A 15,420-nucleotide genomic window follows, 5' to 3' on the forward strand; every position below is an offset into this window, starting at 1 on the left:
GAGCGAAATAGCCAGCCTATACGCGATCCCCTACAGCCTGATCGGTGCGTCCACGAAAACCGCCCGCACTCTCATAGGAAACGAGCCGCCTCCGCCTGCCTTTTCGTCTTCGACGCGATCGGAGTACCGATCGCCAATGCCGTGACGGCTGACGGGATACGACCTTCCGGCCACCGTCCTCGTTGTCTTTTCATTGCGCCGCCTAACGGCCTGTCCTGGTGGCTTCTTTCCAAGCGAATCCCGCCGACTTTTATTTGAACATGTTGCTATTACCATAGTACTGAGTAACTATTCTTACCATCATATAAACAATTAATGTGTTTATTATTTTGCGTCATTTTTTTACGTTGAAATTTCGCCCGACCTCAATTTTTTTCCGTCCTTCGCCACTGCTTCCAGGCAACCAAACAATTTTTTTCCTAGCCCGATGCGAGCTAAAGGGCTTGTAGACTACCAAATGCGCCAATGAGAACGGGAGATGATGTGTTTCGCAGCAGAGAATACAAAAAAGTATACTCCCTACATCCACAAATAAGTGTATGTTAGGACATGTCTTAAGTTAAATTTCATTAATTTTGACCAACTTTCTAGAAAAAAAGTAGCAGTATTTATGACACAAAAATAATATGGCTAGATTCATCTTGACATGTAGTTCAATAATATAGTAGTTTGATGTCACATATGTTGCTATTGTTGTGTAAAAGTTTAGTCAAATTTAAAATATGTTTGACTTCCAAAAAGGAAAACGTAGATTTACGGATGGAGAGGTAGGTCCTCTTTGCCGCTCTGCCTTGGTCACAATGTACTCTTAAGCGCCGACTGCACTGCATTTGGCATAATCGCTGCTCTACGGGTCTGTGTTGCTTTCGTCCCTGGCTCTTCTGAGTGGAAGATGCTCCGGCCATATTTGTATGGGTCCATCCTCATCGCTTCATTCAGGCCTCTCATTCGATGCACAGAGTCTCCGGCAAGAGGCAGGTAGAGGAATGAAGCAGGTAGTGCACCCTCCGTTTGCAAGTCCCATGCCGCATTTAACAATTAACATCATTCCAACGGGCGACCATGAGAAGATAGAGCGTAAAAGCATTTCTCTTGTTATCACCTGATTCCTACGCCTTCCCATACGAAGAGTGTCAAAAGTGAAGGACTGCGGAATATGATTGTATTGATATGTGGTAATTGGTGATTACATTGAGCCTCTTGGGCTGTTTATATAGTACTAGAGACTTGGAGGGCAAGAAGCCTAGTAGAGATAGAACTGGAGTACAATCTTAAACTGCCTAATAAAGCCTAGACGTGATATACTCTAACACCCCCCGCAGTCGGATCGGTAGTGACGCGAATACAGCAAGAGCGTCGCGGACGGTCCGACTGGAGCATAAGCCGAAGGCGCCGACTGGAGAGGGGGCCGATGGATGATAGCCCTTGATGCCGGTAGCCATGGCGTTGTAGTCTTGGTCGATGGAGCCGTGTGTGATTTAATCGCCGTTGATGAAGTTCTTGATGTTGATGTTGTTGTGGTCGGTGTCGTCTTGAGCCCGGGGGAAGTCGCCATAGTGATAAAATAAAAGGCGGTTGCAGCGGTAGTCAACTCGAGGTAGACGTAGCTGGATTTGTGGTAGTTGAGGTAGGCGACACGCTGCGCCGAACTTGCCGGGCTCGGGAGCGCGCCGGGGACGAAGGCACGCGCCGGTGTTGCCGGTACCGGGCGTGCGAAGACAGGGACCACCATGAGCCATGCGCGCCAGAATTGGATGGAGTAGCAGAGAAGGCCTCCGTGTACGGTCGGTTGCGCGCCGTATGCGCCGGAGTAGACGAAGTGGTTGCAAGAAGAAAATTGAGCACATGCGGTGCAAACAAAAATTTAGACTGCAACTCTGGCGGTATGGTCATTGTGGACGAAGATGACGAGGTGGTTGTTGATGGCGATTGAACTGTAGCGGTAGTAGATGTCGGGGATCGAACCCGTTTTATTCATCTAGATGCAGGAGCGCCGCGACGCAGAACCCGTTGGCGTTGACGAAGACCTTGATTGATGACGACGACGATGCAGTAGGTGTGGCGGAGTTGTTGGTGTAGATGGTTGTTGGCGATGATGACGGCGTGAAGTGGAGTAGATCGGCTTGGTGGCGTGACGACTTTGCAGCGTAGACGTACGTGCGGTACGAGCAGCTCGAGCGAAAGCAGATTGTCTTTGAGTACAGCTGATCCCTCCCTTGTCCCATACATTGGCACACATCATGCGACAGGGCCATGCAACTCTGTGCCTGATGGTTGAACCGGAGACGCAAGGGTGCTTGTAGAACGCGTGTGTAGTTGCCGACTAAAGTCGATCTGGTAGAGTTTACACCGACGAGAGAGTTGACGGATGTATTTTGGTGGCTAAAAGCACATCTAACTGGAAAACACGCAAATTGCTAAAACTATGAAACTAATCTAAAGAAAAACTTAGCAACGAGATCGGATGCCCCCGGCGGAGATCATGGAGATCGATCTCCCCGGGGGCGGCGGAAGCTATGGGTGCTAAACCCTAGGTCGCAGAAAGAACCGCTCTGATACCATGAAGGACTGCGGAATATGATTGTATTGATATGTGGTAATTGGTGATTACATTGAGCCTCTTGGGCTGTTTATATAGTATACTAGAGACTTGGAGGGCAAGAAGCCTAGTAGAGATAGAACTGGAGTACAATCTTAAACTGCCTAATATAGCCTAGACGTGATATACTCTAACAAAAAGCAACCAAAGATATTTTACACTCTTGCCAGCACAAAGATACAAATCCTGAGTACAGGGCCTCAAGGTTTGGGACGGGTCGGCACCTAAATTATTGATGTTCAAACAAATGCAAATGGTTGGAACCTGAAAGATCGCACGCTATTTTTTTTTTTTGGTAAACTCTATGCAGTGAACCTCATACGATTATTCTTGTGCGTACTAACCGTGTGTGATCGGTGCTGCATAGCTCATGATTCATTCAGCCAAACCAAGTGCGGTGCATTGCATACGGTTGAATTTTTAAAAAATTGTGTGTGATCTCTATCACGTCACAAACTGTTGTTTATGTTTCAAATGGTATGCCATTGCATACATTACACTATTCCTTTCCAGTGTGTTATTTTGGAGCATGGGAGGGAGCAAGGTGGAAATAGGTACATTTCTCTTTACTGCTTAACTTCCACTGGAATCATACATGGATCCCTTTATTATGAGCCTAATAAAAACATAAAATGGAGAGAAACTTAGTCAAATGAAGAGATTAAAAACGTCTGTTGGACTCCGGTTCTAGTTTGTCTGAAACCCAAGGTTTAATGGTATCCTCCGCTGCCGGATCCAGACCCAGTTCCTCCACCGCTGCCTATCCCGCCATTATCGCTACTACCCGCGCCACCACCACCGCCAGCTCCTTCTCCGGTTGCATAGCCTGAACCAGAAGTACCAGAGCTGCCCGTCTGTCCACCTCCGGAGCCAGAACCACTCCCAACACCGACACTTGGACCTTGAGCGACACCCTTAACAATCCCACCACCGTCGCCACTACCCTGTCCACTAGCGCTACCTCCAGAAGTGTCGTCGCTGGCAGCCTGCCCAACTCCAGCTCCTTTGCCACCTCCATTTCCATTGTCTCCGCCGCCACCACCAGTACCACTGCCACCAGCATCAGAGTAGCTGACACCACCAGCAGCAGGAGCCGGTGCTAGTGCTACACCACTCTCACCACTTCCTTGACCGCCGCCCTCCCCAGACCCTTTTCCGCTAGTCCCATCGGCACCAGCACCTTGGCCTTCACCACCACCATTACCATTAGCATTGGCATACCCATTCCCGGTAGGGGCTGATGCTGAACCACTCGCACCAGTGCCGGATCCAATGCCAGACCCGGAACCAGATCCGGCTCCACCCTTTGAACCACCACCGGCACCTTCTCCTCCTCCCCCACCAGCTCCCTGGGCATAGTTTTGTTGTCTACCGCCATATGTATAGGTTTCACCATATCCCGAGCCACCACCTTTTCCACCTCCTGAGCCCCAACCACTCCCACCATCACTACCGCCTCCACCGCCTCCCCCACCTCCTCCTCCGGATGCACTGGATGAGCTAGCGAGCATCCTCGAAGCATTGGTGAACCCAATGCTTAGGAGGACAACAAAGCCAAGAGCTGCAAGCTTAGTAGCCATTGTGTATGAGCTCGGTGGAGTGTGAGATGAGTTGGATGCTGAGGGTTTCATGGGCTTATATAGCAGTGGAGCTAGGTTATATTGCATGTTGAACTCGGGCTTTGGGTCTTGAATTCGGTGGGTCATTCGATGAGTAATGAGGGTAGAATGCATGCAACTACATTGACTTGCACCCCTAGCATGGATGTAGCAACTTGGTAGCATTAATTGCTAGAACAAATCTCTCCATATCTTTATTTAGTCAATAGTCAACTGACGACAAGTGGTTAAGGTGAGAAGTAAGTGACTTCTTGGTACGGATCAAAGCTTAGCTAATTTTATCTAGAGATTCCATCTTCTCATAGAGATATAGCTTTACTCTGGCCCTAAATACTTGTTGCAGATTACAAGAAAAATGTAGGCTAAAATATAAATAGATTTATTAAACCTGCAATAACTATTTAGGGCCGTAACGAGGGAGTATATTTTTTTAGTAGATTCATTATACCTTCTCCCCCACATGAATGAATGTGCCTTCGCTACTCGGTTTAATCCTTATGACCTAATGATCGACATTACACTGGCTCATGCACGCACATGAAGCCATGGATCCCTTATATCGATCTAGGTGTGTTCCTTACATTTACACTCGTACATGATGCGGATAGATGAGCTGTGTTCCGTCGGTGCAGTTTGACTCGGTTTAGCTGTAGCAAGCGCCGCTTGGCAGTGGCGGACCCAGAAATTTTTGTTTGCCGGGGCGAATATTTTTGTAGATTTTTTTAACGCACAAATGTATAGAAATCATAGGGTAAATAGTAGACAAAATATTCAAATGTCATGATCAATGAAAGACAACTAGGATTATGAAAAAACACAGAATACTTAAAACCTACTAGCATGGACTTTTTTTTAGATCAAAGACCAAAGGCCCGACGTTAAATTAATAACGCCCTCAACAGCGACAAGGTACAAGGAGCTGAACCCAGCTTACAACACACACCCACACACCCACACGAGCTGCCAAACGGCTACAACCGGAACCGCGAACGGCGATCACGACCCTTACGAAGCCTACGAAGACTCGGAGAAGACACCGAACAGCAACAGTGTCGGGCCAGGGCTCACCCAAGGGAGAGCCATCGAATACGCACGCCGTCAACAGAACTCCCCGCCGCGGGCAGCGCCACCAGTGATCGACCACCACTGTGCATCGACCACCGCCGTTCGGACCCCAACAAGCAGCACCCGGGAAACTCGACGAAGACGCAGGGGACGGCGCAAGCCTTGCCGATGGTCGCCAAGTGATGACCCACAAGTATAGGGGATCGCAACAGTCTTCGTGGGAAGTAAAACCCAATTTATTGATTCGACACAAGGGGAGACAAAGAATACTTGAAAGCCTTAACAGCGGAGTTGTCAATTCAGCTGCACCTGGAAACAGACTTGCTCGCAAGAGTTTATCAGTAGTAACAGTTTTATAGCAGTAGCAGTAGTGAAATAACAGCAGCAGTGTAACAAAGACAGCAGTAGTGGTTATAGTAAACAGCAGGATTAAAATAATGTAGGCACATGGATGGATGACGGGCGTTGCATGGATGAGATAAATTCATGTAACAATCAAAGTAGGGCATTTGCAGATGATAATAAAACGGTGTCCAAGTACTAAGCAATCCATAGGCATGTGTTCCGTATATAGTCGTACGTGCTCGCAATGAGAAACTTGCACAACATCTTTTGTCCTACCAGCCGGTGGCAGCCGGGCCTCTAGGGAATCTACTGAAAATTAAGGTACTCTTTTTAATAGAGTACCGGAGCAAAGCATTAACACTCCGTGAACACATGTGATCCTCACATCACTGCCTTCCCCTCCGGTTGTCCCAATTTCTGTCACTTTGGGGCCTCGGGTTCCGGACAGCGACATGTGTATACAACTTGCAGGTAAGATCATAAAACAATGCATATCATCATGAAACAATAACATGTTCAGATCTCAGATCATGACACTCGGGCCCTAGTGACAAACATTAAGCATAACAAGTTGTAACAATATCATCAAAGTACCAATTACGGACAGTAGGCACTATGCCCTAACAATCTTATGCTATTACATGACCAATCTCATCCAATCCCTACCATCCCCTTCAGCCTACAGCGGGGGAATTACTCACACATCGATGGGGAAACATTGCTGGTCGATGGAGAGGCGTCGATGGTGATGATGGCGATGATCTCCTCCAATTCCCGTCCCGGCGGAGTGCCAGAACGGAGTTTCTGGTCCCGAGACGGAGTTTCGCTATGGTGGCGGCGTTCTGGATGGTTTCTGGCGACTTCGACTTCCCGTCTCACGTTTTTAGATCGAAACCCTAAAATAGTCCAGAGGGGGGCGTCAGAGGCCGGCCGAGGCGGCCAGACGCTAGGGCGGCGCGCCCCCCCTCCAGGCCGCGCCGGCCTGTTGTCTGGGGGGGCTGGGCCTCCCCCAGGTCTGCCCTTCTGGCTCCGTGATTCTTCTGGAAAAATAGGCCCTTCGACATAAATTCCGGGGATTTTCCTGAAAGTTGAATTTCTGCACAAAAACGAGACACCAGAGCAGTTCTGCTGAAAACAGCGTTAGTCCGTGTTAGTTGTATCCAAAATACACAAATTAGAGGCAAAACAATAGCAAAAGTGTTCGGGAAAGTAGATACGTTTTGGACGTATCAACTCCCCCCAAGCTTAGCTTATTGCTTGTCCTCAAGCAATTCAGTTAACATCTGAGTGCGATAAAAGAACTTTCACGAACACATTTGTTCATATGATGTAAATATTCTCATGATATGGACAAGTACTTAGGCAATTCATAATAAGATACATGCAAATAAGATCATCTAATAGCTATGTCAATCATGGAAAAGGTACCAACAAATTAATAATAAGCATCATGAATCATGTCTATCAGCAGGATTGCAATGTTCATAAAAAGATATGATAAAGTGGTATCTCGCTTTCCCGTATTTGTACAGCAAAACATAAATGCTCAGACACCTCTGAAGTTCATGGAAAGACTAGAAATAGAGATTGTCAAAGATAAAAGCATCAAAGTTATACCACAGTCAATCACATTTTGGGACAAGCATATTATATTAAGAATGACAGTTGTGCTCTCAAGAAAGTGCTCAAAGAAAAGATGGTGACACAACATGAAAGTAAAAGATTGACCCTTCGCAGAGGGAAGCAGGGATTAACATGCGCTAGAGCTTTTCATTTTTTTTAAAAAACAGGAGTAAAATTATTTTGAGAGGTGTTTGTTGTTGTCAACAAATGGTAATGGGTACACCAACTACCTCGCCAACTAGACTTTCAAGAGTGGCTCCCGTGAAGGACGTTATTTCTACCAGCAAGGTAGATCATCCCTCTTCTCTTTTGTTTACACACGTACTTTAGTTTTATTATGGGTGACACTCCCCCCAACCTTTGCTTACACAAGCCATGGCTAACCGAATCCTCGGGTGCCTTCCATCAATCTCATACCATGGAGGAGTGTCTATTTGCAAAATTAAGTTGCTTACTGATGAATCAGAGCAAAACGTGTGAAGAGAATTATTAATGAAGTTATTAGTTGGGGCTGGGCACCCCGTTGCCAGCTCTTATTATGCAAGTCTGTCAAAAGTAAATGACAAGGTCGAAAGATAAACACCACATACTTACTCATGAGCTATAAAACATTAACACAAATTGAGAAGCATTTTGGAGGTTTAAAGGTAGCGCATGGGAATTTACTTGAAATGGTTTGAAATGCCATGCATAGGTATTTATGGTGGACACTTTGGAATAACTTGGTTTTCAGGGGTTTGGAAGCATGAGCAGCATTCCCGCTCAGTACAAGTGAAGGCTAGCAATAGACTGGGGAGCGACAATCAAGAGAGCAGTCACTATCATAATCATGCTTGCGGCAAAATAAATTAACGGAGGCATAAAAGTGATACAAGAACTCTGAGGCAAAGTAAATCATCAAGGCTTAATTGACTTTTGTTCAGTCATATGCATGCATGAGCATGTGCCAAGTCGATTCAAGTGAACTATTCAGAGGAGGATACCACAATGTCATACCTATTTATGAATAAAACAATGCAAGCAAACATCCATGACATGCTACTCATATTAATAAACTGGAGCTACACATGAGAGATCATGAACTACTAGACATTCTTAAATGACATATACCTCACATGAACCAACCAAGCATGCTCACATGGATGAGTATATGTACAAAAATGAAAATAAATAGAGTTCATACCAGCCTCTCACCACAGTCGAATTGTCGTAGATCGTCATTATTGCCTTTCACTTGTGTAGCTTGAATAATATGGAATGAAAACCACGCTCCAGCCACCGAAGACCATTGAACTCCATAATGAACTTTACAAAACCAAAGAAGAACAACAAATATTTTTGGTGTTTTCAAATTAGAAACAAGAACAAAAGGAAACAAGCAAACAAAGCAATATCTTTTTGGATTTTCTTATAGCAAACCAACGATAACAAATAAAGCAAAATAAAAGCAAGAAACCAAAATGAACAAATGGTGAAGAGAAACAACAGAAATATTTTTGGTGTTTTTGTGTTTTATTAGGGAAGAAACAAAGCAAAAACAAGAAAATGAAAACTAGAAGAATCACATAAACACAAAGCAGCAGGAATTCGTCAAACTTGACAGCAGTACAGTAATCGATTTTAAAGAAATTCTTCCGCTGCCCAGCTCGAAAAGTGTTCAACTAATGAAAGTTAGATAACAACCTGGGAAACATGCACAAAAATTGGCTTCGCAAAATAACGTTCTGGCTGTTTTTGAGAAGTTTTTTAGTATCAGTCCAGAATCTGTTTTCAGGCAGCACTTTCCCAAATATCATCTCCCTCTTATTAGAAAACCACTTTAAGAAACTAAACAAGTATGTACAAGTATCCAGCAACTATAATATGCAAAGAATGAGTGATGCCGGTATACCTCCCCACAAGCTTAGGCTTTTGGCCTAAGTGGAGATCAATCCCATGGTGCCCATGAAGTAGCACCTCCGTAATACGACGAAGATGGATCCTGTTCCGGGTATGTGCTGGAAGAAGCACCAGGATACGTGACGGTGTAGTCATGGGAGGGCTCGGCGTCCTCGGAGTCATGCTGCTGGTGGAAGCCATGTATCTTCAGCTGCTCATCCACCTCCTCCTTAGAGCGCGACCACGGTTTCCTGTGAATACTGAACAAATCTGGCTGCGGCAAAGGGATTTCCCTCTCATCCCCGTCAGTAAACAACATTCTATAGACAATATTATCTAAACTAGAGTCAGTTGTAACAAATTAGTGACTCTTCATAGCAGCAATATCAAGCCTTATAGGAGTTAATTTCACATCAGTAGGGTCAAGCGGAAGATTTAAATATGCCAAAATGCGTGATGCAACAATTCCTCCAAAAATAGGCCCCTTGTTAGACAAACGGCGAGCAACAAGAGCACCAAGATGATAAGGTGTCTCTCCAGTAAGTGCAGCAACTAAGAAAGCAAGATGATAACTAGAAATATTGCTAGTGTTCTCCCTACCAAGAATGCTAGTAGCAAGATAGTAAGCGAAATATTTAATGGCAGGGAGTTGAATGTTTCTTATCTTGCCGCGCTGAATGGTGCGGCAATCATCATTAGTGACTCCTCGATAAAGCTCCAGCAAAGCCTTGGGATTATTCTCGATCTTCTTCGCTGTACCTACAGGGGCAATATCCAATGCAGTACAAAAATCATTCAACTTCATGGTAATAGGATTACCATAAACCCTGAATGCAACTGATGGTTGATAGTGCTTGTTGTTGAACTGAAAGCTCTCAACAAAGATTTTAGTTAGCATGTCGTATTGATCCCTCTCATCTTCCATGTAGGTGGTTAAGCCCACATTACCGACGAGGACCAAGAAATCATCCAGCAACCCTGCATTACTCAAAAAGTTATAACATGGAAAAGATGAAGCGTTAGGGACTCCATTGTCCTCTTCGGGTTCGAAGCTCGGTGCGATGACGTCCTCATTATAGGTTCGCCTGAATCGGGTGGCGGTCCTAGAAGGCCTCCCCGTGCTTGTCGACTCTCTTTCAAACACCTCTCCAAAGTTATAATTATCCATCTTCCTTTTCTGAAATTTTCAACAATCATTATAAAATTTGATTTGGTGGCATATAATTGAGGGAAACTACTATAGGAACTTGCTAGAGTGCTAATCATGCATCAAAACTAGTTTTTACAACTTAGAACAAGCATGCAAGCTCACTAAACATGTTATCTACAGCAGCAAAATATTCAAGATATACTCAACCAAACAAAATTCTACTTGGATAATCGGAGGAGTCACATACCAGAGAGAAAATGTGCCAAATTTCAGACAGAAATCTGGGCTGAGCAAAGAGATCGAGAAATCTTGAGCTCTTGAGCAGAAACGCGAGTGAGAGAAAGCTGGAGCGAGTTTTTTCGGGAGAGATAAGAGAATGCGAGAAAGAGATGAAGTAGTGGGGCAAGGAGGGGCCCACACACCAGGGTGGCGCGCCCCCCTTGATGGCCGTGCCGGCCTGTGGGGTGCCACCCTGGGGTGCCCCACTGGTCACCCCCAGATGCTCCCAGGTGCCTCTTCGAAAAATAAGACCAACGGTATAATTTTTGTGAATTTTTGAAAACTTTGAAAAATGCACATTTCTGGATATTAAATTTATTATTACTGGGCAGAAAAAGATTTTGAAATCTCTATACAACTAAAGAACTTTGCAAAACAAAAATGCTACAACAAGTAGAAAACGTGGAGGAAGAAAGAGATGTTGTTTAGCTCCTCTATGCACATAAAAAGTATTTGTTAACAAGGTTGATCAAGTCTTGCCACCAAATAAATTTTACATAGCATAAGAAGAAATAAACCTCAAATCAATCATGTTACCTTGAATTGTATTGATATGGATCCAATCATAATATTTTGATATCCTTCTTTAGGCTCATATATAGGACAATCAATAGCTCCCACTTTGATAGTTCTCACATTAGAAATTGTATTAACTCCACATACTTTATCAATCCTCTTGGGAAAATAAACGATATGCTCCTTGTCATCAACATTGAAAGTAATTTTTCCTTTATTGCAATCAATAACAGCCCCTGGGGTGTTAAGAAAAGGTCTCCCAAGAATAATAGACATATTATCATCTTCAGACATTTCCAACACAACAAAATCAGTTAATATCAAGCAGTTATTAGTAACTTGAACAGGAACATCCTCACATATACCAACAGGAATAGCAGTAGATTTATCAGCCATTTGCAAAGATATATCAGTCGGTATCAACTTATCTAAATAAAGTCTCTTATAAAGAGAAAAAGGCATAACACTAACACCTGCTCCCAAATCACATAGAGTAGTTCTAACATAATTATTCTTGATAGAACAAGGAATAGTCGGTATACCTGGGTCGCCCAACTTCTTTGGAACTTTGCCATTGAAAGAGTAATTAGCAAGCATAGTGGAAATCTCCTCATTAGGAATTTTCCTTTTGTTAGAGACAATATCTTTCATATACTTTGAATAAGGAGGCAATTTAATAGCATCAGTCAAAGGGATTTCCACAAATAAAGGTTTCATCCAATCGCAAAATTTATTATAGTGTTCTTCTTCCTTTGATTTTAGTTTCTTAGCAGGAAAAGGCATTTGCTTTTGAACCCAAGGTTCCCTTTCATTACCATGCTTCTTATCAATAAAATCTTCTCTAGTATACTTTTTATTTTTAGCATGCTTTTCAGGTTCATCTTCAACCTCTTTTTTATCAGAAGCATCATTCTTATCATTATCTTTATCATGTTCTTTACCACTTTCAGTTTCAGCATCAGAAATAGAAATACTATTCGGATCATTAACAGGTTCAGAGGATTCTACAACATTTTTATGTTTCTTTTTCTTTTTCTTAGAAGGAGCACTAGTTCAATTCGTTGAGAATCTTGTTCAACTCTTTTGGGATGCCCCTCAGGATATAGAGGATCCTGAGTAGAAACACCGCCTCTAGTTGTTACTTCATAAGCATGTTTTTCCTTAGAACTATTTTTTAACAAGTCATTTTGCACTTTAGTGAGTTGATCAATTTGAGTTTGAATCATATGAAAATGTTTAACAAGCTGATGACCCACAAGTATAGGGGGTGTATCGTAGTATCTTCGATAAGTAAGAATGTCGATCCCAACGAGGAGCAGAAGGTGTTGACAAGCAGTTTCGATGAAGGATTCACTGTAAATGCTCACAGACAAGTATTCAGGGGGTTTTGATGTAACAGTTGAATAAAGTACGAGTATGTAAAGTGCGAGAGTAACAATTGCAGCGAGTGGCCCAATCCTTTTTAGCACAAAGGACAAGCCGGTTTGTTTACTTATAATGACCAAACGTTCTCGAGGACACACGGGATTTTAGTCTAGTGCTTTCGCTACATACGGCTAAATAATCTTCATTGTTATGATAAGTGTTGTGTGGGTGAACCTATGCTAATGTACCGCCCTTCCTAGGACTAATACATACTTGTGATTATACCCCTTGCAAGCATCCGCAACTACAAGAAAGTAATTAAGAATTAAATCTAACCACAGCCTTAAACTCTGAGATCCTGCGATCCCTCCTGCATCGATATACTAGCGGGGGTTTAGGTTTCTGTCACTCCGGCAACCCCGCAATTAGCAAACGAATACAAGATGCATTCCCCTAGGCCCATAAATGGTGAAGTGTCATGTAGTCGACGTTCACATGACACCACTAGAAGAATAACACCACAACTTAAATATCACACCATTGAATATTACTCAACCATAATTCACTACTAACATTTAGACTTCACCCATGTCCTCAAGAACTAAACGAACTACTCACGAGACATCATATGGAACATGATCAGAGGTGGTATGATGATGAATAACAATCTGAACATAAACTTGGTTCAATGGTTTCACTCAATAGCATCAACAACAAGTAGAAATCGATACCGGGAGAGTTTCCCCTATCAAACAATCAAGATCAAACCCAAATTGCTACGGCGGTGACGGTGTCCAGCGGTGATGACGGCGGTGATGATGGTGGAGATGATGATGATGGTGATGGCGATGATGTCCAGCTCGATGACGGTGACGATGGCGTCGATTTCCCCCTCCCGGAGGGAATTTCCCCGGCGGATTCCTGCCCGCCGGAGAGCTCTTTTCTCTCTGGTGTTCTCCGCCCCGCAGAGGCGGCTGTAACTCTTCGCGAGGTACCCTCTGTGGCTTAGGTTTTCGGGACGAAGGATTTCGCGAAGAAAAGGAGGCGAAAGGGGTCGTGGGCCCCCCAGACCACATGGCGGCGTGGCCAGGGCATGGGCCGCGCCGCCCTAGGGTGTGGGCCCACCCTGGGTCCTCCTGGCCCCTCCTTCTGGCTTCCTTCATCATCTTGAAAAATAGGATTTTTGGTATAATTTCCTCCCACAGTTGATCTTCCGAAATATTGCGTTCTGACGGTGCTTTTTCCAGCAGAATCCTGGCTCCGGTGCTTGATCCTCCAATAATGATGAAACATGCAAAATAGATGAAATAACATAAGTATTGTGTCCCAATATGAAATATATCAATGAATAACAGCAAATTATGATATAAAATAGTGATGCAAATTGGACGTATCAACTCCCCCCAAGCTTAGACTTCGCTTGTCCCCAAGCGAAACTGAACTCGATAGACAAGACCACATGTTTATGGAGTGAAGAGTCGATAAATAAAATACGGACAAGAAGCATCATATTCATTCACACAGGACATTATAGTAAACAACCTCTTATAACTCATCTTGAAACAAGTATAAGGTAATCACAAGTAAAGGTGCATAAGAAATCATAATTGGTGATGGCAAACTTCGTTCTTGGTCAGAGAACAATTAACAGATTATATTTATCTCATTGAGCAGCGCTCTCATGTTAAAGTTTATAAGGCACAACTTGCATACTCAATCATAATGGTCTTCTCATGATCATTGATAACTTGCAAAGCTATATTCATTCAGATAAAACTTGTACTAAACAAGGAAGAATAAAATACATGATGAAACAAATCACAGTATAATGGTTTGATCACAACTACTCAAATGCTTGCTTGAGATGGAGGGAAATAGGTTTACTGACTCAACATAAAGTAAAAGACAGGCCCTTCGCAGAGGGAAGCAGGGATTAAATCATGTGCTAGAGCTTTTTCAGTTTTGCAATCATATAAAGAGAATAAAAGTAACATTTTGAGAGGTGTTTGTTGTTGTCAACGACTGGTAGCGAGTACTCTAACCCCCTTGCCAGACAACCTCCTAAGAGCGGCTCCCATATTATTTTCATTTTGTGTGGCACTCCTTCCAACCTTTCTTTCACAAACCATGGCTAACCGAATCCTCGGGTGCCTGCCAACAATCTCATACCATGAAGGAGTGCCTTTTTATTTTAGCTTTATTATGATGATGACACTCCCCCCAACCTTTGCTTACACAAGCCATGGCTAACCGAATCTTCGGGTGCCGTCCATCAATCACATACCATGGAGGAGTGTCTATTTAGTTTAATCAATTTAGGACTGGGAATCCCAATGCCAGCTCTTTTTGCAAAATTATTGGATAAGCGGATGAAGCCACTAGTCCATTGGTGGAAGTTGCCCAACAAGATTGAAAGATAAAACACCACATACTTCCTCATGAGCTATGAAACATTGACACAAATAAGAGATACTAAGTTTTGAATTGTTTAAAGGTAGCACATGAAGTATTTACTTGGAATAGCAGAAAATACCATGTAGTAGGTAGGTATGGTGGACACAAATGGCATAGGTTTGGGTTAAGGTTTGGATGCACGAGAAGTATTCCCTCTCAGTACAGGTCTTTGGCTAGCAAGGTTAATTAGCAAGCATAAAAGTCGAGGGAAACAAACAAATATACATGTGATAGAAACAATCATGCATCTTCCTTGTAAGCACAAACAATTTTAACTTCAGAATAATAAGCTATGAGCTAACAAGAAAGACAATGAAACAACTACATGTATTTCTCTTTTCTATTTAAACCTCAAAGTGTTGTTGCTATTGACCAATGCTAAGTTTGCCAAAACCAAATAGATTTATTCAATGCTCCCAAAGTGATACCAATACTAACAACAAGGTAAATCATATGATAGAGATTGCAAACTAGAATAAGATGTGCAATATGTAAATGATAAGACTTCTCATTAATATTTCATAACG

General features: G+C 43.3%; 1 protein-coding gene across 1 annotated transcript; it reads right to left on the bottom strand.

Annotated features, from left to right (window-relative positions):
• Positions 1–3,146: 3,146 nt before the first annotated feature.
• On the bottom strand, positions 3,147–4,210 carry LOC127315489 (uncharacterized). The gene has a single exon (XM_051345975.2). The coding sequence runs from the start codon at positions 4,177–4,179 to the stop codon at positions 3,310–3,312; it is 870 nt and encodes a 289-aa protein (XP_051201935.2). The 5' UTR covers positions 4,180–4,210; the 3' UTR covers positions 3,147–3,309.
• Positions 4,211–15,420: the final 11,210 nt, after the last annotated feature.

Source organism: Lolium perenne, chromosome 1, assembly GCF_019359855.2.
Source record: "Lolium perenne isolate Kyuss_39 chromosome 1, Kyuss_2.0, whole genome shotgun sequence".
Classification (NCBI taxonomy): domain Eukaryota; kingdom Viridiplantae; phylum Streptophyta; class Magnoliopsida; order Poales; family Poaceae; genus Lolium; species Lolium perenne.

Bases quoted from the DNA above. Each gene is read 5' to 3' on its own strand.
- LOC127315489 (XM_051345975.2), bottom strand. From the start codon at position 4,179: ATGGCTACTAAGCTTGCAGCTCTTGGCTTTGTTGTCCTCCTAAGCATT.